This window comes from Berghia stephanieae, chromosome 8, assembly GCF_034508935.2.
Source record: "Berghia stephanieae isolate SIO BIC M18660-M18661 chromosome 8, UCSD_Bste_1.3, whole genome shotgun sequence".
Classification (NCBI taxonomy): Eukaryota; Metazoa; Mollusca; class Gastropoda; order Nudibranchia; family Aeolidiidae; genus Berghia; species Berghia stephanieae.
Genome location: NC_088367.1, coordinates 52148568 through 52171469, shown reverse-complemented (window position 1 = coordinate 52171469; position 22902 = coordinate 52148568). Strand labels below are relative to the sequence as shown.

At 37.6% G+C, this 22902-nt stretch overlaps 2 protein-coding genes across 3 annotated transcripts in view; one reads left to right on the top strand and one right to left on the bottom strand.

Moving 5' to 3' along the window:
* The first annotated feature begins 8497 nt into the window (after positions 1–8497).
* LOC144978856 (uncharacterized) lies at positions 8498–16634 on the top strand. Of its 2 annotated transcripts, none has more exons than XM_078925432.1 (4): positions 8498–8837; positions 10002–10126; positions 11690–12138; positions 15007–16634. In XM_078925432.1, coding segments are annotated over exons 1-4 (1020 nt in total). In that variant the 5' UTR covers positions 8498–8835; the 3' UTR covers positions 15451–16634. The 2 variants fall into 2 exon arrangements, with proteins under 2 accessions (XP_078781558.1, XP_078781559.1); XM_078925433.1 differs by having other exon boundaries at positions 8512–8622; positions 15007–15579.
* A 1998-nt stretch (positions 16635–18632) lies between these two features.
* Positions 18633–22902, bottom strand: part of LOC144978855 (myb protein-like) — a 34013-nt gene continuing 29743 nt past the window's right edge. The window contains exon 19 of the mRNA XM_078925430.1: positions 18633–22734. The gene's annotated coding sequence lies outside the window, so the exon portion shown is untranslated. The remainder of the gene's footprint in view (positions 22735–22902) is intronic.

The window sequence follows — 22902 nt, the reverse complement described above, 5'->3', positions numbered from 1 at the left end:
TATATAATATTTACAAATTGAAAGCTTGTGCACATAGTTTGATAGTATATTCAATTTCCTTCAGTTTGATACCCAATTTGCATATATTTGAATTAATATTGTAGTCTCCAGAGCCTTTGAAAGAAATGTTGTCTCTTTTTTGCAAGGGGACACAACTCACTTTTTTCAAAGAGCCATAACTCTCTTAAATGACACTTATTTTTACGGTAACAGTGGAATTTGTATGGCCAATAAGTTCTATTATTTGAAAAACATAGTGGCATAAACTCCCAAAGGGGGGGGGGGGAGGGGGGGTCCCAGTGGCCTAAGCACTAATACTCATCTGGGCAAAATTTGTCGTTAGGGTCTATTCCAAGGGAAGACTGGAACAGCGCCTCAAAGCAAGCTAGCGCGCAGTGGTTTCCTCAATGCCATACAGCAAGTCGAATAGTCAAACTCTGTATGTTCTTGGTACGAATAATGACCACACCTGCTCTCTACCAGGCGACCCCGAAGTGTTAATCTAATTTGGTCTTCGAGGATGGTAACGCCTACCCCCATCCACAACACCCCCCCCCCCCCCCCCCCCCCCCGCCCCTTGCGCAATTAACACCCAGAGCAGAAAGAAAACCAGAACATAAACTGGTAGGTAGGTACGCCAACTCGGCAAGATCTAACACACCCAGATATCCGATTTCCCCTGGATGGGAAATGGGAGTCTACAAATTGCCTCTCCTGGTTAAAATATGAATGAACATTTTTATAGCGCAATTACGTGGATTTCCCATGCTCAATACATTTCACAACGATTCATTTATTCCCTAGGCAGGTTATATACAACAAATGTATTGACTTCACCTTTGATGTTTTGTTTTTTTTTTTTTGTTTTTTTTTTTATCATATTATTCTTGCCGGCTCAGTCTTCTTACTTTTGTAGGTGATTTGAAATCATGTAGCCACAAACAAACTTTCACTCTTTTTTTTCTACGTCGTCTGCCATTTTTGGTGTGTAAATTATGCGTTCCATAGACCGCGCACTGCGTTTTGCCTGTTTACTTTAAGACTCCTTCCGCACTAGGACAAAACTGTCCCGGGACAAATTTGTCCTGTCCCACTGGAGAAAACTTCTATTCAACAGGGGTTCCGCACTAGGACAGGACTGTCCCGGGACACACCTGCGCGAATGCATTTTTTTTTTTTTTTTTTTTTTTTTTTTTTTTTTACAAGATTAAAAAGTTTATTTGTAGGCAATTGTCAATATAATTCATACAAGAATATAATATTTTCATCAACAAATCGAGTAAATAAAATCAATAATAAAGCAAGGCAAACAATGATAGTAATAATGATAATAATAGTAATAACAATAATAATAATAATAATAATAATAATAATAATAATAATAATAATAATAATAATAATAATAATAATAATAAATTATTATTATTATTATTATTATTATTATTATAATGGTGATAATAATAATGTAAAATCTTCTAATTAATAGATTAGTTATTTAATAGTTTGAATTATAAATTAATAATTTAAAAAATAAGTCCTTGGTACAACTCTAATAATTCACATTTTATGAATCAACATAAGATACGACATGATGATAATGATATTTTACTCTGTGCAATGGGATTTGTTTACATAAGATTTATATAATCATTAAAATATTCTTATAGCAAGAGTAATATTATTGCTGCTGCTGCTACTACTACTACTACTACTACTACTACTACTACTACTACTACTACTACTACTACTACTACTACTACCACTACCTCTACCACTACTACTACTACTACTACTACTACTACTACTACTACTACTACTACTACCACTACTACTACTACTACTACTACTACTACTACTACTACTACTACTACCACTACTACTACTACTACTACTACTACTACTACTACTACTACTACTACTACTACTACTACCACTACTACTACTATTACGACTACTACATCTACAACAACAACAACAACAACTCCTACTACTACTACTACTACTACTACTACTACTACTACTACTACTACTACTACTACTAGTAATGGATGAAATAGAGGTTGCATATGTCTGTGCTTTACTACGTGGAAAAAAAAAAGACAAATTGAAAGAGAAAACAATATTGGGTGCATCAAGGGTCAATTCCGTAGACTTTATGGTGATCTCCGATCTTATCTTAAAATGACTTTCTTGGAATCACCTCATTTTACCCAGGTGCAAATGAGTACCAGTTCGCTGATGAAAGTAATCTTTGACGGACTAGCATCATTCAAGAGGATAATAGAAAGTCAGCATGGCTCGGTGGTACGGTCTTTGCTTCGTACCCGAAAGGCATCAGTTCGATCACCCGCTGATGCGCTGTGTTGCCTTGAGTAAGTCATCTCGCCTAGCTCAATTTGCGGCGCTGCACTGCGGCTAACGCCTGGGTTATACCTCGCCCTAGCTCAATTTGCGGCGCTGCATTGCGGCTGACGACTGGGTTATTCCAGTCTTCCCTTGGAATAGACCCTCGAGAAAAAGTTCCCCTATGGGATGAAAAAGAGAATTTTATTTTTTTTAATTTTAAACTGTTATCTGCCTGTTCAACGCTACAGCAACATGAATAAGTTCCGGATTTATAAGCTTAGGAGGCAAGATGGCCCATGGTTAGCGCGTTGTACTTTGGACTCAGAGGTTCTGTGTTCGATTCCGACCGAAGCCAATTTGTACTTTCTAGAGCAAGAAAATTTACTCCAATCACTCACTCCATTCAGGTAGGTGTAAAAGGGTACCTGTCAAGCTGGGATAGTAATCTGCGATAGACTAGCGTCCTGTTCAAAGGTTTTCAAACAAATACGTTAATTGTCCGCTTCACGCTATTGAAGCGGACAATTAACGTACATAAACAAAAACATTGATGGGCAGGAAATTGTATGCTACTTTGTGAGGAAGCGCGAATTAAAACAGAGCAATAGAAATTTATAAAAAGTGCGTACTTAATTATGTTAATAGAGGGGAGGCGGGTAGGAACTGTGTAATGCAGTATAGAAGACAGTGAACTAAGATAAAGTGTGGACTATTGTTGGAAAATAAATACCATGGAATTGGAAATAAATACAAAATGTAAGGGATGTAGGTATTAATATATTAGTGGCATTAGCAGCCGCAGAAGCAACAGTAGTAGTAGTAGTAGTAGTAGTAATAGTAGTATTAGTAGTAGTAGTAGTAGTAGTAGTAGTAGTAGTAGTAGTAGTAGTAGTAGTAGTAGTAGTAGTAGTATGGATGCAGAAAATATAGACAGGCATTTCAATTTTGACACGGCGCCGCCAAGTCTGGGACTTTTTTGTCCTAGTGCGGAAGTCTGCTATATTTTTCTATTATCACAAGCGATATGAACACGGGACTGGGACAGTCCTGTCCCGTTCATTTTGTAGCATTTCACAACGGCTTGGGACACAACGGGACTGTTTTGTCCCGTCCCAATAGGTGCGGAAGATTTCTCTAAATTCTATATGTTACAGATTTGGGACAGGACTGTCCCAGGACAGTCCTGTCCTAGTGCGGAAGAGGGTTAAAAGTCATAATTCAGTAACCAATAGTGGGTGGAGTTAAATTGATATGACACTAAACTTGAATCATTTCATAACATTATGCAAAAAAAAAATAGTAATTTAAATCTGATGTCACTAACAATTATAGTTATTTTAGCTATTTCAATTCGGGTAGTAATAAAAAGAAAAACACCTCCACGAAAGCACAAGAGTGTCAACAATTTTTATTTCTTGCTGTATGCGGCTATGTGGTCTTGGGGTATGCGACTCGCTTTTAGATCGGAAGGTACTGGGTCCTAGCTTCGCTCGGCGCATAGTTGAGTCATTGGAAGAAGTTCTTTACTCACATTCTCTCACCGTATGCGGGTGTAAAATGAGTACCTGGCCGTCAACAGCGTTGTTCCTGTCGGAAAGAAAAAAACAATTGTAATATCGCCTAACAGGCGTCATGTCACTCCTAAATGTTAAATGTTGCTGTTGGCCAGGGATCCCCTGTAAAGCGCTTTGAGCACGTTTAGTGGATATTGCACTATATAAAATTCAAGCTTGTTTTTGTTTTTGGTTGTTGTTGTTTTTGTTTTTTGGGGTTTTTTTGTTTGTTTTTGTTTCTTTTTGTTTTGTTTTGTTTTGCTTTTGTTTTTGTTTTGTTTTTCTACTTGTCGATGACAGTAAAATTCGTTTCACAGCAGGCCATGAGGAACCATATTTCCATTTCAATCAGTACACAGTCGCCTGTTAGGCGATCACTTTTTAAATGACACATTAGCAATATCCGCCACTGCTTTAATCAGGTACTAACTGACACCTGAGTCGAGTGTGGTAAAGTGTGTAAAGTGTTTTACCCAAGGACACATGCCGGGAACAGAATTTTCCAAGATCAATGTCAATTATCCGGACACTGCTCACGCACATTTCTCAAGTCTTGTGATAGACACGACATCGTAACTCTGGGCCACTGAACGATAAAATACTCTCTCTCTCTCTCTCTCTCTCTCTCTCTCTCTCTCTCTCTCTCTCTCTCTCTCTCTCTCTCTCTCTCTCTCTCTCTCTCTCTTTCTCTCTCTCACACACACACCCACACACACACTCTCTCTCTCTTTCTCTCTCTCTCTTTCTCTCTCTCTCTCTCTCTCTCTCTCTCTCTCTCTCTCTCTCTTTCTGTCCCACTCTCTCTCACTATTACACACACACACACACACACAAAGACACACACATACACACACACACACACACATACTACCTAAGTGACACATTGTAGTTGTGTTGGTCATCATCATCATCATTATCATCATCAGCAGCAGCAGCAGAGATTACCTTTCATTTCATTTGACTGAATGGGCATGGAAGTGAGAGCTGAGAAATAAGTTGGTGCACTATTGCATTCAGGGGCTCCCGATAGCTCAGTTGGTAGAGCACTCGCTTCACACGCAAAGGGACCAAGATCGATCCCGGGTGCAGTCGCGATTTTTCTCTGACCCTCCTGTCCACCAATCAGTGAATGGGTAGCTGAGTCTGTTAGATTTGACGGAAAGTACTTTGCGATAGGCCAGCGTCCTATCCCAATGATAGCACGTAATTGCTATTGTCGGTTTCACGCTATAGAAACCGGGATAAACTCCGGCTCCATGGGCATAATAGCTCTAAAGGGACTATTGCATTCCAGAATTAATATTTAAACGAAAGATTATTTGGATAAAGAAGGTGGTGGACTGTCATAGGGTTGCTTGTGATTCAATTACTGCACAGTGACCCTATTTTCGTGATATTAATTCTTATAAAGGCTCCATACACGCACGGTTTTGATAGGCGTCCGAACCACGATCAGGCAAACCGGGGTGAAAACGCAATGTGTGTGGCCAAATACCTGGCCGATAAACCTAGGTACGGTCGATCGCCCGCAAAGCCCGCTTTGCTTAATATTTTTCGAGGCGATCGGCGATCGGGGGCGTGGCAGTATAAAAAATTGGACAAATTTTTTCGGATTTTCGCTGTTTTGACGTCAGATTCGTGATCAGCGTCGAATTTACAATAGGTTTGATACCAAGAACTATGTTTTTACTCCAAAAATTGATGAAATTAGAAATAAAATTTAATTAATATTGAGGTTATGTGGCCGACAGAACAGTGCCCCTCCCTGTTTTGTGGTATGACTCTCGCTTCCAGATCGGAAGGTTCAGGTTTCGAGACAGAGTTGAGTCCTTGGAAAATGCTCTTTACTCACATTTTCTCACCTTACTCAGGTGTAAAATGAGTACATGGCCGTTCGTTGAATTTGTTAGGAAAAAATGTCACATCGCCTGACAGGCGTCATGTCTCGTCTTTCAAGTTTAATATTGCTGTTGCCTTGGGACCCCTTGTAAAGCGCTTTGAGCACGTGAATATTGCGCCAAATAAATGCTGTGTTATTATTTTTTAAAAATAATATTTTTATAGATGTTGCGCCAGGAAGAGGTAGATGGCAAAAGTTTCGTTCTTGATCATCGTAAAATTTATAAAGGATTTCATACAAAATAAAAATAGTTTTCATAATTTTCAATGTAATGATATAATAATATGCCAGTTCTTTTTTTTTTTTTTCCTCCTCACCCGTTGACGCGACATGACGGTCGACCTTGACACAGACATTTGGGATTGGCAGATGCCAAAAAGCCTTGACTACGTGATGACAGGGGTGGGCATTGTCTGAATTATAATCTACAAACAACGCCCCCCCCCCCCCCCCCCACCAAAAAAAAAGAGCTGTGTGCGTGTGTGTGGTGGCGGTGGTGGTTGAGGGGGGGGGGGGGGTGCGAATGCGAGTAGTCCCGAGGAGTACCCGTTTAACCTGCCACGGGAACACTGTCGATTTGTTTTTATAAATAATAATAATAATAATAATAATAATAATAATAATAATAATAATAATAATAATAATAATAATAATAATAATAATAATAATAATAATAATAATAATAATAATAATAATAATAATAATAATAATGACGATAAATAACAAATCTTTATTGTCCACAAAATGGAAAAAATTCCGTGGTCTACGTTGCTTTTAAACTTAAATCGGATAGCAAATGTATGGATGTTATGCGTATTGGAAAAATACTCACGACATCTCCATCGGGGTATAACATATTAACACACAAAACTGCAAACGCGAACGTTCATTGTCTGATTGATATAACTTAGTGATAAGTTAATTATAAAATGCTGTCTAAAAGCAATAACAACGGGTTGACTAACGTCAAATTCATTCCTTCTATTGATGCTCTGTGTTAAATTAAAATACTCACAAAGTCCGCCAGCCAGAAATATCACTCCAGCCCAAAGATCTACATGGAACCTTGAACGTTATAGTCTGATATATTTTAATGAGAACTAATCATAAAAATGGGTGTCTAAAAACAATAACAATGAGATGAGTGACCTCAATTTGGTTCCTTCTATAAATATCCAAGAACTTTACTCACTCCATCCGCTCTCTCCTCCTTCAATACATATGAATCTATTCTCACATCACTTTTTTGTGCGGCTATGCATGTGATCTTGTGAAATGACACTCGCCTTTGGATCGGACGGTACTGGATTCGAGTCCCGCTCTGAGTGGCGCATAATTGAGTCCTTGGAAAAGGCTCTTTACTCGCATTCTCTCACCTTGTTCACTGTTAAAATGAGTACCTCGCTGTTTACAGCGTCGTCTCTGTCGGGAAACAATTGCAATATCGCTTAACAGTCATGTCTCGTCTAACATGTTTTTATGTTGGCCAAAGACCCTTATAAAGTGATTTGAGCACCTTTATTGAATATAGCGGTATATATAGCGCAAGTAAATTTTTCTCTCTTTCTCTTTCTCTCCCCCCCCCCCTCTCTCTCTCTCTCTCTCTCTCTCTCTCTCTCTCTCTCGACATGTTAGATTATTATAGCTATTGCTACATATGATGCGAATATCTTGGACGGTTATTGATGCTATGAGTTTAGGTAAAATGCTCACAACATCCACCAGTCGGAAATAACGTACCGTCATACAAAACTACGAGTAACCTTGAACGTTAAAAGTCTGATTGATATAATTTAGTGAGAACTTATTACCAAAATGACTGCCTTAATACAATAACAAAGAGTGGAATGATGTCAATTTCGTTCCTTCAACAGTCTAATTGATATAATTTAGTGAGAAGTAATCACTATTGTGCGCAAGACGAAAGATAGAATAACAGACAGTAACTGGGATCGGTTCTGTCGGCCACATAGCCTCACTATTAATTAAAATTTATTTCTAATTTCACCAATTTTTGGAGTAAACACACAGTTCTTAGTATCAAACCTATTGTAAATTTGACGCTGATCTCGAATCCGACGTGAAAACAGCGAAAATCTGAAAAAAAATTGTCCACTTTTTTATACTGCCACGCCCCCGATCGCCGATCGCCTCAAAAAAATACCTCCCCGTATGTGGGCAAAAATCATCTGCGATAAACGCAGGGATCGGGTCACAGCGATAGGTCATCCGCTGTCGGCGTCTATGGGGGGCTATAGATTCGATGACGGGAAAACTGGACTGACCCAAATGCGTTATGTCATCTGATGAATATTAATTCAGAAAAATGAGAGGCGCAAACACCCATGTAGATAATAATAAGAAATGAAGTGAATAGCTAGAGATGTAATAATTTTAAAAAGTTGGGCGATGGTAGTTGACCCGACTGTTACGGCAGATGGTCCCGGGTTCAACTCTCATCGGTGCCAAAGATTTGGGAATTTCTTAACTATCTTTCATTCATTGGTTCTCATTTTGCTGCTCGATAGTTAGCTCTAATATTGCGTTGGGCATCGTGCAAATTGAGTAAATGTTCCATTGCGGTTACCTATTGTTCAGTTAGTAGCGCAACATAAAGTTAGTACTTTTTTGTTATCTGTCCTTGACCTTGAAGATTTGAGTCTGGCTGTGTAGTGTGTAGTGTGTAGCAGGGCCTGGTGTGTAGTCCGATCACTGGACTTTGTCACCTCTACCGGCACTTTCCACTTTTCTTTTCTTCCAAGTTTCCAGTTACATGCATCAGTCGCAAATCCAAACAGTGACATCGTCAAGATGAATTAGAGGGTATTGTTCCACCAAAATTTTACGTCAAATAAGAGTTACAGTACACTTACACGAATGAACAAAAATTAACCATTTTCATTTTCCATGAAGCCAGGAAACTGGAGTGTGTAAAATAGCCTGTATACTGTAAAGAAACACTCCTTCCTGAATGTACTGTCACTGTTCTGTTAGTGATTAAGGATTCAAGTATAACGATTTTCTCGTCATCAAAAAATGTAAGTCTTCTCAACTAGAAATATAGTCGTGAGTAGGTTTTGACACCTTGTTAACAATAAGAAATAATGGAAGAGTCGAAGGGAGACGAAAAAGACACTTCCGTAAATAATTTGCACTGGGCATGGACGATAATGATGGATATATCTCTATAACGCAAATTACAATTAATAAATGTACCTTGGTATATGTGAAATGATTCGAATTAAAGGAATTGTTTCATACCAATCTAGCTTATTAATAATATAGGTGCCTGGTATAGTATAAGTTCAAGTAGCCGACCAGATATCACAAGGTGAACATCAGCTCTCAACTCTTGAAAAACTTTTTTTTAAATTGAACCTTTATATAGCGCTAATATAGCACTAATAGTGTTCAAAGCGCTTTACAAAGGGTCCCTGATCAACAACAGCCTTAATATGTAGAACGAGACATTACAACGTTGTTAACGACCAGGTACTCATTTTACACCTGAGTAGGGTGAGAGAATGTGAGTAAAAAGCCTTTTCCAAGGACTCAACTATGTGCTGAGCGAGGCTCGAACCCTGGACCTTCCGATCCGAAAACGAGTCTCATAACACAAGACCACATCGCCGCACAAATGGTAACTCATATAATTCCCTACCTAGACCTCGAACTAGAGAAAAATATTTATTGTGTCAGAAGTGTCAGGTGTGGTTTTGTTGTATCTTAACTGATACAAAGCCCTCTGTGTTATATTTTTCTTGTGAGTGTAAGGCATCCCATCTTAATCACTTCAGCCTTTTAGAAAAGTTTTCCTTGAGAACTACACAGTAAATGGAACTCTATTTTAAAATGTTATTTCCCTGAGAAAGAAAAGTTACAGATTGGTCACGAGTGTGTCAAAAAGTTATGTGAAAGGGGCGGTAAAAATGTTTGCAAAAAAGTAAAAGTAAAATAGACAGGGGTATGTATTATTTTTTATCCAGATGCCCGCATTAGAAAACCTTTTCCTCATGCTTTGCGGTTGAATATGCTTAATCCAAAAAATATGCCTAAGATGTTAACCCCCCCTTAATAATAATTTTAAAAATCCCCCCTTTAGGCGTGCTGTGAAACTACGGAAGTCCTTCCCAAATGATGAGGTTTAATCTGAGTGGCTGCATTGAAATCACCAATTCATAATTTTAAATTGTTTTTTTCAGGTGGAGAGTTTGGTGCAGCCATATTGTGGACTCGTGCAATGGAGGCCAAATTGAAATGTCTGATGATAACGTATCGGTGTCGTTTAGCCACCCTGGTATTTGCCTCAAACACTACGATCGTGAGGGTAAGATTTTGTTGAATTTTATAATAACAAGAGTTTCTCTTTCTCCGTCCTAACCAAACTGCGACCCATTGCCTCAAAATGGCTTCTGTCAGGAGGTGTAAAAAAATGTCAATCTTGGGTTAAGTTTGTTTTGTTTTTTTTTGTTTATTGAGGAAAGTGAATAGGATTAGGATTAATTGGAAAAATAATAATTAAAATTCACATTTCTGAATGACGACAATAACTTTTAAACCCTTTTCCATAACAGGTCCACCCCAACTTAACACCGTTTCTCTACTTAACCGTCTCTTGTGTATTGTGAGTATGAGGTCAAAAGAAGGGGCTGTTGTGAGTTCATGGATGTCAGCTTTTATGATTGTAATTAAACACCAGCTGTTGAAACCTCTGCTGCTTCGTTCAGGTCCCGTGCTTACAAGATGAACACACAGCTGATTGATAGAGTCTTCTTTTCATTGATGTTCGTAGACACATCCTACACATGGAGATATCAAATTAATAAGTTAAGGAACAGGCTCCAGTGTAAGATAAGGAACTGAACAAGTGTGTATGAAAGGTGCCAGACAAAGCAAGAAAGAAAAATAGTAGAAATATACCATCGCAAAAAATCAGTAGAGACTGATTTTTGGTATGTTTTATATTATTGTAATTTTCTTTTTTGCTATGTCTGGTACCTTTCATACACACTTGTTCAGTTCCTTATCCTTCCCATGGAGCCCGATTGTCTAGTGAGGCGTGTACTCTCATGGCCCTCACCTCAAGTCTATCCAGAGAGCTGCCTTTTCAGGGACAAAGAGAACAAAAGTCTTACTAAACTTGAACTCTTCGCCAAACACAAAAGGCGCTGGGCAAAATTCGTCGAGGGCCATAACAACTTATCATAACAATTGTATGTCTGTAGTATCTCACCTCGAAGGTGCCCTACTATCATAGTAGAATGCAAATGTGTGTGTTTCCCTCTCCACTCTTTATCATTAGTTTTCTATCCTGACTGGGTGGGGTTTCTGACCTCCCATAGTGGGCAGGGTGGCACGTACTGTGTCTTCTATCCCTGTATATCTGTTTTCCAATTTGCTTTGTCTTTGTCTTGGAATGAGATTACTTAAGCATAGTAAAACCCTTAAAAAAACAAAACAAAAACAAACATCATTATCCTGGCAGATTGGTCTGAATCTATTTCTATTGTGGCTTTGTGGTCTTATGACCTTCAGACCAGTAGGTTCCTGGTTCGAGTCATGCTCTAGGCAGTGCAAAGTTGAGTCCTTAGAAAAGACTTTTTACTTACATTCTCTCACCGCACTCTGGTGTAAAATGATCATCTTGTCTGTAACAGCGTTATCATGTCCAAAAAAAATTTGTGTAAAAGCACCTCATGGGCTAGTCTTAAATGTTAAATGTTACTGTTGGCTTATTACTTCTTGTAAATTGTTTTGAGCATATTTTATGAATATTGTGCTAAAAAGCTCAAAGAGATAAATAAAAGATTTCTCTCTCTCTCTCTTTCTGTCTCTTTTACAGTGTTTTGTGGAATGTAATGTTGCTTCTCTGCTTTTTCCCTTTCCCCAGGAAATCCTAACATTTCGGACGTGATGCATTTTACCAATGAAGTCAGAAACGTTTCGCTTTTAACGAACAGTGGATCAAATGGAAGAAACCACATTGATTTTCTAGAGCTGATCAAAGATCGCCTCATCTTTGTTGTCTCGACAGAATTACGAATGACCAGAGAGTTTTACGACAAGAATGTGCCAAAGTGGCCGATTAAATGCAATAATCATTTAGGCTATTTCGGGAACAGTTCTTTAACAATCGACGTGAACATTTCAGTACCTGGCAAAGATATTCCTCTGGTTAGTCAAAGTTCAAGCTATGCCTTGGTGGACCGGGAGACGAGGAGGTCGAAGCCTTTCACAGACTGGTACAAGATGAAATATGGCGGGAAGGGAATTCACCCGAAACCTTTACGAGTTGAAACTTTAACAAAACCATTGGAGACATTCCATCGTCAAAACAAGGTTGGTTGTTAAGTAATAATAATAATTATAATAATGATAATAATAATAATAATTATTATTATTATTATTATTATTATAATACTGGAAATAATGATGATGATGATATAATAATAATAAAAATAATTATTATAATTATAGATTAAACTTAAGTCTTCACTTGAACTTTCATTTTGTGCAAATTCCACTTAATGTGTGGAAAGCACTTTACAAGGGGTCCCAAGCCAACAACATTCAACATGTAGGATGAGATATAACTGAGGTGCCCTTACAATTGATATATTTCCTACAGGCAACGCTATTATTATCGTCCAGGTACTCATTTCACACCTGAGTGCGGCTTTTTGCCTTTTTCAAGACTCAACCTTGTGCTGCTCAGAGTTAGACTTGAATCATGGACCCCCTGGTCCAAAGGCGATTGTCATACCACACGACCATAAAGCCACTGTCAATTCTGGTGTTTCTGTTTTTTCACCAATCCTTTGAATGATAATATGTGTAGTCCTACAACTGCAACACATAACAAATACAACACTTATTTTTTTAAATGACCTTTTATTTCTCTCAGTAAATAACAATGACAATAATAATAATAAAAATAATAATAATAATAATAATAATAATAATAATAATAATAGTAGTAATAATAATAATAATAATAGTAATGATAATAATAATAGTAAAAATAATAATAATAATAATAATAATAATAATAATAATAGTAATAATAATAATAATAATATGGTATTTATATAGCGCCTTATCCCGTATGTCAACAAGCTCAAAGCTTTTAACAGTAACGTGACAACATTCACTTAAACATACAACCATCAAACATTCAGTATGAAACAAAGTAATATAATTCTACAGTGTTACATATTAAAAAGAAACGTTTTGAGATGTTTTTTAAAGAATTCTGCATCATTACTATCTCTGATATATCTTGTAAGGGAGTTCCAGATAAGAGATGCCGAAAATCCAAACACATGTTCGTCAATTTTTCGAGCATTTTTGGCTTCACAAGAATGTGATTATCAAATTTTGATCTCAGATTTCTGTCTGGGATGGAGAATTTAACTCTTTCAGCGCCATTGGCCTCACTGTGCGGCCATAGCAGAATCTGTTCTACTGGCCAATGGCCACACAGTGCGGCCAGTCTTGAAAGACAAAAATAATAATGTAATCCAATCCTACTTTCTACAAAAGTATTATCGATTGAACCAATGGTATCATTTCTTTCATCAGAATAGTCAATTGGCCCTAGAGGGGTATTTTAATTGAGATTTTGCGGCGAATTCGAATGTCGCTATGTCTTAGCTTGTCATTCTCATGCTGCCTCAATCAGCCATTTTGTGACGGAAATACAAATATAGCTTCAGCGCTCAAATGAAAGAGTTAAGTATCTCATTAATGTATCCAGATGAATCAGAGTGCAGGGATTGTAAAACAATAGAACAAATCTTATATATAATTCTATCCGTGTCTCAACATGAAGTCAGTGAAGTTCTCTTAGCAAACCTGATGCAGATTGACTGGATAATTTAATTCATTAAAAATTGATTCATGGTTTGTTCTTTTCTTTATCTTATATTATTTGTTTGTTTTTATAAAGTGATTTCTTTCTACTTACATTGTGATGACAGTGGAACCCAATTATAACTGATGGCAGGACCAGCCCAAAACCCCTGTATTATCCAGACTTGTTTTACTTGGGTTCAACTTTACTTATATTAAAAAAAAAAAAAAAACATGAGCTTTTAAATAGCGAAATATCAGCTAAACGTGTTCAAAGCGCTTTACAAAGAGTCCCTGACCAACAGCAAAACGTAACATGTACAGCGAGACATGACGCCTGTTAGGCAATATTACAATTTTATCCGACAGACAATGCCTTTAATGGCCAGGTACTCATTTTACATCTGAGTACGGTGAGAGAACGTGTCTAAAGAGCCTTTTCCAGGGACTCAACTATGCGCCGAGCGAGACTCAAACCCTAGGACCTTCCAATCCGAAAGCGAGTGTAATACCACTAAATCACATAGCCTCACAAAAGAGGAAATAATGGGATGTACATCAGCAATGCTATTGTTTTAATTCAGAAAAGTGAGTGGAGCAGGCACTTATGTTGGTAATAACAAGAAATGAATTGAGTAGGAAAGTGCCAGAAGGCAATAGAGAATAAAAATTCTGCGGCGGCAATGGGGGTTTGAACCTACAACCTTACTGGTACGACAACTCTGCCTGGCCGAGGAGAGTGTGACTGTACCATATTATGAGCTATCCACCACTCTGGTGGTAGAGTCACGCTCTCCCCACCACTCGTCGTATCTAAGGTAGCGGGTTCGAACCTCCACCGCCGCAGCGAAATTTTTATCTCTATTGTCTTCTGGCACTTTCCTACTCACTTCATTTAATGCTCTTGTTGTTGTTCGTTTGTTTCTTGAAATAGCTGAGTTAATCTAATTTCTATATTCGCAAATTGTCAAGGCGTGACTCAGCAGTACAATGTCTCATCTTATCACAAAAGTCAAGCAGTGTTAAACGTGGTTAGTGGCTGGATGGGTGACAGTGATTGTGGAAAATTCTGGTTTCAACATCGTGTCCTTGGGCAAGGCAATTTATTCACATTTGACTCGGGTGTGAATGAGTACCTGGCTATAGGCAGTGATGGATATTGTAAGAGTGTTGGTGCAAAAAGACGCCTTACGAGCAACTTATGCTGTGTAAAATAGAAATATGGTTCCACATATGGCTTGGTTAAGAGAAAAATAAATTTTTGTGAAGTGCTTTGAGCATGGAGAAATGAGCCACATAAATGTTAATTATTTATATTTCTAAAAATAACCCTTGGACCCCTTGTATTCGTACCAGGTGGTTTGGACGGAGACGGACGGGAACAATCACACAAATTATGCAACCTACGTTCTCTACACCGTCAACTCTCTGAGAGCTGCTCTCAATCTACGCAAGCAGCAGCTGAAACAGCAACAAAGCATTGAAACCAAAACAAACAGCGAGAAGAGCGGAATGGCTTCTGCAACTCGTACCGAAATCTCCTCCGAGGAAAACGTTAAAAGTGAAACAAATGATGGGATTCTGGGATTGAGAGGGATTAGTCAGGATATTGTGCAGAGTGGATTGAGAAGTGTTCGAATCTGTTACACCAAGGAGAGTTTTGAAGGAGATTTGATTGATGTCTATTTATGGCAGGAAGAAGGGGATGACCTCAGGGTCAAGGCCATACTGGAGTCTGAGGGAGATACCCTGTGCCATATACACTTAGAATACTTTGGGACGGTCGCTTCACATTTGTGATATTTTACTGTTTTTGTACTGTAAATGTTGCTGCTCAAAGAAATATCAATGTGAAATTGAATGTAAGCTTCAATTTAATATACGAAAACAGATAAAATGGACGTTTTGGATTTCCCCTTTATCAACAAAACAGGATGAATTAAACACTTCATTTGTCTGTAGTGTTTCATTCATCCTGTTTTGTTGATAAAGGGGAAACCTGAAACATCCATTTTATCTGTTTTCTTATATTATTAAATTGAAGCTTACTTTCAATTCCACATTGTCATTTATTACTGTTTTTTTAGTGTAGTGCTTTCATGGCTCTTTGCAAGAGAAAGTCTTTCATTTTAAAAAAATTTATCAACAATAAGTATGTTGTCAGGTATTATGTTATGACACTCGCCTTTGGGCTGCAAAAAGTTGAGTTGTTGGAAAAGGCTTTTTTCTCACATTCTTTCATGGCATTCAGGTGTAAGAAATGAGTACTTGGCCACTAACAGCCTCGTCTCTGTTGAATAAAATTGTAATATCACCTTACAGGCGTCATATCTCATCGCCATTTTGACTTTTTCTTGCCAGTTTTATCGTTGTCGTAGGGCCAGAATGTTAACTATCAATGCTGAGAAATACCGTACATCAGTCCTGCCCTCAAGGGTGAGTGATGTTGACAATCAATATTACACACATGTGTCACTGTTATGTCATAAATTTTAACTTTTCAAAGCAGATACATCAACTGTTCTGAGTTCTGCATCACGTTTAAGTGGTAGAAGTCCTTCAGAGCCATTAGGCCCATGGAGCGCCGGAGTTTATCGCAGTTTCTATAGCGTGAATGGACAATAGTAATTGCTTGCTACCCTTTGGATAGGACGCTAGTCTTTCGCAAAGTACTTTCCGCCAGGGCTAACAGACCCAGCTTCCCAATCACTGATGGGTGGACAGGGGGGGGGTTCAGAAAAAAATCTCGACTGCACCCAGGATCGATCTCAGTCCCTTTGCATGTGAAGCGAGTGTTCTACCAACTGAGCTATTGGGACCCCCCCCCCCCCCCCAGCATCACGTTTGATACTTCATATATATTTATCATTTCAGTTGTTATGAAACTTAAAACTTTTTTAATGACTTTATTCCTCTCTGAGGACGTACGAAATTTATTAAGTCGTCGATCTGGTTTTTAAAAATACCTATTTATGAGTCCGAAACGTTCTGTGTTTGGGAGTTTCTTCTTTTTCAAATCTGTTACAGTGGAACCTCCCGATTACGACACCTCCGAATAACGACAACCTCCTGATAACGACATTGACCCGTGGTCCCGATTTTTTTTCTATTTAAGATCAGTAAAAATAACCTCCAAATAACGACGCACTTTTTGATAAAACCTCCGAATAACGACATCATTTTGGCGATTTTCGGCAGTTTTCGTAGATATCTGATACTAAAAATACCGAGTATGAGTACTCAAAAGTTTATAAAAACGATTCCTGCTTGAACCAAGGATAACGCAGCTTTTTTTGACGAATCTTGGCTGATATGCATTAATAAAAACCAAGGTATAAATGTAAGTGTAAGCAAGTAAACACAAAATCTTGGAAAATGTGATATTATGTGGTGATAGTAGTAGTAGTAGTAGCAGTGAGCCAGCAGCAGCAGCAGCAGTAGTAGTAGTAGTAGTAGTAGTAGTATTAGTGTTTTTGTGGGAGGAGGAAATTTTGTTTGTTTTCAAGGGTTTTACAGCGCCTGTGACACATCTATGTCATATCAGCGCCAGTAAAAAGGAAGAAAATTGGATAGTAAAAAACATTCTATATTTACAATTGAAATGACATAAGAAAAAGTAGACAAAGGGAATGGTTTAAATAGGGAACAGATGTAGATTCCAGGAGCACATATCAGTGTACTCAGTTCAGATCACCTAAAAGTCTCATCCAGACACACGCACAAGAACCCTCTAAGAGGAATACACTACAATGTTTTGTTTGTTTTGTCAATGTTAATAAAACCTGGTCCCGCGGCCTTACCACGCCCACTTTGTCCGCCATCTTGGAAACCTCTAAATAACGACACCTCCGGATAACGACATAAAAACTCGGTCCCGTGGCATGTCGTTATCGGGAGGTTCCACTGTATATTAATTTTTGTTTATTACTTTATTCATCATCATTGCCTTTTTCACCCTGGTCAGGGGATAGGCCACAGACAGTTTCTATCCTGAGCTAACTTTTTTATCTCATTCCACGTCTTATCACTTCTCTGTATACATGTATCAGCTTCTTTTACATACAAAATATTTTTTCTTTTGGATAAAAAAAAATATTTTTAAGACCAAAGAATACACTCTTCGTTCTGGGAAATTTAGTCAGGTCTGGTGCAATTCTAACCAGCAAATTGAGCAAATCACAGAGAGCAAAAACATTATAAATGAGCATTCTCCCTCCCAGCCGAGGATCCTAACTGGGAGCAGGAAATCAAAAGAAAGTCTCAATCAAGAATACAGACAGAAAGTGAAAACAGTTCTATGACACTAGTCTTTGGATCGGAAGGTCCTAGGTTCGAGCCTCGCTCGGCGCATAGTCGAGTCATTGAAAAATGGTCTTTACTCTCATTCCCTCACCGCACTCGGGTGTAAAATGGGTACCAGGCCTTTAACATCGTTGTTCTGTCTGGAAGAAAGAAAATGTCTCGTCCGACATGTTAAGTGTTGCTGTTGGCCTGGTAAAGCGCCTTGAGACTTCAATTGGATATTGCGTTATATTAAAACTCTCCGTTTATGTGTCATTTTGAAAAATGATCTTTTATGTGTAAACAAAATAAAAACCCTCCACCTAAATAATCCCTTTCTTTTCTGTTTTTTTTTTTTTAATCCAATATTGTGCCATTCAGATGGGTTTAACCCTAACTTAGGTTGTTTGTTTTTAAACATTTTAACGGCACTTGTGGCATGAGCGTACATTTTTGGGGTGAGGGAGTTTAGTAATCTATTTTCAGTTATTTAGCTAGGTTAACTGATAATGCCGCACATGTATTTACATCAAACCAATCAAAAGATGTCAAATAATGGAGTTTCTCAAACAGTGGAGAGTTAAGTTGAACCAATCTGCAGTTAGAGCTGTTAGAATTTGAGGTATTGAAAATGCATACGGATTTGGGGCGACCTACAATTCATATGGAAATATTTTCAATCAGAAAGTCACACTTTCAACTGTCTATTGAAATTTGTTTATTTTTCAGTCAACATCCACCGAACGATTAAGGGTTGATATTTAATTCCAAACAATCAATAGGTAGTGATATCTTTTCTAACATTTCCCCCAGCAGTGCCGTAACTCTAGTCCTTGTCCATCTTCATGGCTACACTGGACAGGGGTTTCTGACCTCCCAAAGTGGACAGGAAGGTCCATACATGAACATGTAATCATTTATCATCAGTCAAGATAAATATTGATTGTAGCACATCTATCAGAAGATAGAGGTGATTTGAATCAATGCGACTGCCTATTAAACTATCAATGATCAATATTATTAAATACTCTCTCTCTCGGATTGTTATTTTTTAAAATGTTGACAGGATTTAAAACTTTAAGGGTGTCTACAGCGTCTACGACAAATTAAAAGTTATTTCCACACCAGTAAAAAGAAAGAGAACAGGATAGTTTAAAGAATTATAGGTTTACAATTAAAAGCTCAGTAGAAAAGGTAAGACAAAGGGACTCTAGTTCATAATAGAAAACAGATGTAGATTCCAAGAGCACACCATCAGTATACTTAGTTTCAGATGACCTAGAAGTCATATCCAGACATAAGCAGAGGATTCCATAATCAGGAATACTCTAAAATGCTTACAAATCATGTTAATAACAGAACATAATATTCGAGGTTTAATTTTAACAGCACTTATAACATACATGGGTCATTTTTAAATGAAATGGGAAACAGAAGTAGATGATAGAAGAAATGTACCTCTGTATCTAGTCTGAGACAAAAAATAATGGCCTAGCCTGGATCTTTACTGAAAATGAAGATATATTTGCTTGTTTGTTTTTAAGGGTTTCACAGCGCCTGCGGCGACACATTTAGGTCATATCAGTATCAGCGCCATTAAATACGAAGAAAATTGGATAGTAAAAAATTCTAGATGTAAAATTAAAAGGACTTGAGGGAAAAGTAAGAGAAAGGGGAAATGGTACAAGTAGGGAACAGGTGTTTAATCCCAAGAGCACACTATCACTATCAGTGTACTTAGTTTGAGATCATCTAAAAGTCTCACCCAGACACAAGCACAAGATCCCACTAAGAGATGTTTTGTTTTTTGTTTTTAAGGGTTTTACGGCGCTTGCAACACATTTAGGTTATATCAGCGCCAGTAAAAAGGAAGAAAATTGGATAGTAAAAAGTTCTAGAATTACAATTAAAGCACCCAAGAAAAAGTAAGACATAGGGGAACTGGGAACAAATAGGGATCAGATGTAGATTCCAAGAGCATCCCACCAATGTACTTAGTTTGAAATCACCTACAAGTCTCATCCAGACACAAGCACAAAATCCAACAAAGAGGAAAACACTCAAATGCTTACATTATACATTAAAAATAAATATAATGATACATAACAGAGAGATTATTTACAAGGAAAAAAATATCATCTCCCAAAACAATAACTATGCATTCGACTGTTTCCCTCCCAGCCAGGACTCCGAACAGGGCCAAGTAATCTCATTCCAAGACAAAGACAGAAAGCATGTTGGAAAATAGATATATGGGGATAGAAGACACATTATGTACCTCCCTGCCCACTATGAGAAATACACCCCTTGGTTTACAAATCATATGTTAAAAATATAAAAAGTAACAACACATAACAGAGAGATGATTTACAAGGAAAAAAATATCATCTCCCAAAACTATACATTCGACTGTTTTCCTCCCAGCCAAGGGCTCCAGCCAGGGTAGGACAAAACTAAGTGATCTCAATCCAAGATAAAGACAGAGAGCAAGTTGGAAAACAGATCTAGGGGGATAGAAGACACAGTAAGTGCCTCCCTGCCCAATATGGGAGGCCGGGAACCTCACCCAGTGGATAATACTTTACAGAACATAATACAAGATCTGATTCATACATAATACAAATGTCATAATATGACACAAAACATCCAGATGATTTACAAAGGGGGGAAATGACCTCATAAAATAATGTATGGTGACAGTGGCCTTACTCCAATGGCATGCTGAGATCCACAACCCAGGATTTTGTTTTTAAGGGTTTTACGGCGCTTGCAGCACATTTAGGTCATATCAGCGCCAGTAAAAAGGAAGAAAATGGAATAGTAAAAAGTTCTAGAATTACAATTAAAACACCCAAGAATAAGCAAGACAAATGGGGAATTGGTTCAAATAGGGGACAGATGTTGATTCCAAGAGCACACTAACAGTGTACTTAGTTTGAGATCACTAAATTATGTCTCATCCAGACACAAACTCAGGTCCCAACTAAGAGGAATACACTCAAATCTTTACAAATCATATATAATATGCATACAAAACATATTACAGTGCTAAAAAAGAGATGACTTACAAGACAAAAAATATCATCTCCCAAAACTATACATTTGACTGTTTCCCTCTCAGCCAGGGTATCCGGCCAGGGCCAGGCCAAAATCAAGTAATCTCATTCCAAGACGAAGACAGAAAGCAATTGGAAAATAGATACTGGGGAATAGAAGACACAGCAAGTACCTTACTGCCCCCTATGGGAGGTCGGGAACCCCAATCAATATAACATCTCAACACACATTTCTAACATGAAAAGAAATCAGGATAATAACATCAAATCCACATCAACCCAATCATAGGTCACCCACCATCTCAAACAGGTAATATGTCAGGGTGGAGTCCATTCCATTCCATGCAGGGCTGCCAACCTCAACACCAGAAAAACTGGAATATTGATTGTCAAAAAGAATGTAACTCTTCAGTCATTTCAATGCCTGCCTATGAGAAACATTGGATGTAAATCATTCTTGTATCAATTTTGTGAGGGTGAAAATTTTCAGAAACTTCCAGGAAAAATCAAAATAAAATCATACGATACATAAAAATGTTCAGATTTGATTCTCATGAATAAAAAAAGTACAATCTGAGAGAAAAATCTTACAAGAGTAAAAAAATCATACAATCTTTACAAGGGTGAAAAAAAAATTCATAAAATAAGCTTTTTTTGGCATATAGTTGGCACCCCTGTAGACACAGGAAATGGAGTTTATAGCCACAAAGATCAACCTTGGCCTTCGTTTATATTCACTACGATGGAATACAAATACCATTTCTTACATTGCATAAAACTCAATGTTTCTATTTCTGTTCCTTCCCATCATTTTCATTCTCCATTCACGTTGAAGGATCCAATTCATCCCTGACATAATAGCGTTTGGAGACGGTGGCATTCATAATAAATCCACAACATTTATAAATAGAAATCATTATGGAACATTTATCACAAATAGGAAAATCAAAGTATTCTAAGTCAACAGAATGAATTAAATTAATGATATAATCTCTAACCATCTCCTCTCCAGTATTGACGACAACAGATAATACAATCCAGATAAGAGCGCATTGGTTAAAATAAAAAAAAACTATATTTACAGCAACAATCATAAAATCAATCAAAGAATCCTATGAATTTTGACAGAGTGTGTGTGTGTCTGTGACACATTTAGATCGTATGGACATCTGTAATAATAGACAGGGAAGATGATGGGATTGTCAAAAGAACACAAAAATCTCCCAAGAAAAAGTAAGACAAAATAAGGACTGATTCAAACAAAAAACAGGATAAGATTTCAAGAGCAATTGAAAAAAAAAAACAAAAAAAATACATGAGCAATTATGAGTTAGGGGTCTCAAACAACAGCTACCTTTAACGTGTAGTATGAGACACCAGGATGCCTGTAGTACAATATTAATTCGTTCTTTTCCAAAGTGTGTTGCATGGTGTCAACAGAATTGATGATAACAATATTAACCTATTTACTCATCGTGCTACTTGATAATGTATGAAGCTGCTTCCTGGCCAAAGTGAAATTTAAAAATTAAGTGATTGCTACACGACCGTATGGTAAACATACTATATTTAATTTGTTATAAATCAATCAGTATATCTCTCTCTGTCCACACCTGCTATTGCTATCTTAGCCCGAGTGTCGAGTGACAATTAGTCATTTGTATCAAGTTTCATTTCATTCTTTTTTTATATAATCTTTTTTTTTTTTTACTGTTTGGTTTGATGATCTAAATAGCCAATCCAGCAACTAGTTTGTTTTGTCTTTAAAGGTTTTACGGCGCTTGCAACACATTAGGTTATATCAGCGCCAGTAAAAAGGAAGAAAACGGGATAGTAAAAAGTTCTAGAATTACAATTAAAACACCCAAGAAAAAGTAAGACAAAGGGGAACTGGGAACAAATAGGGATCAGATGT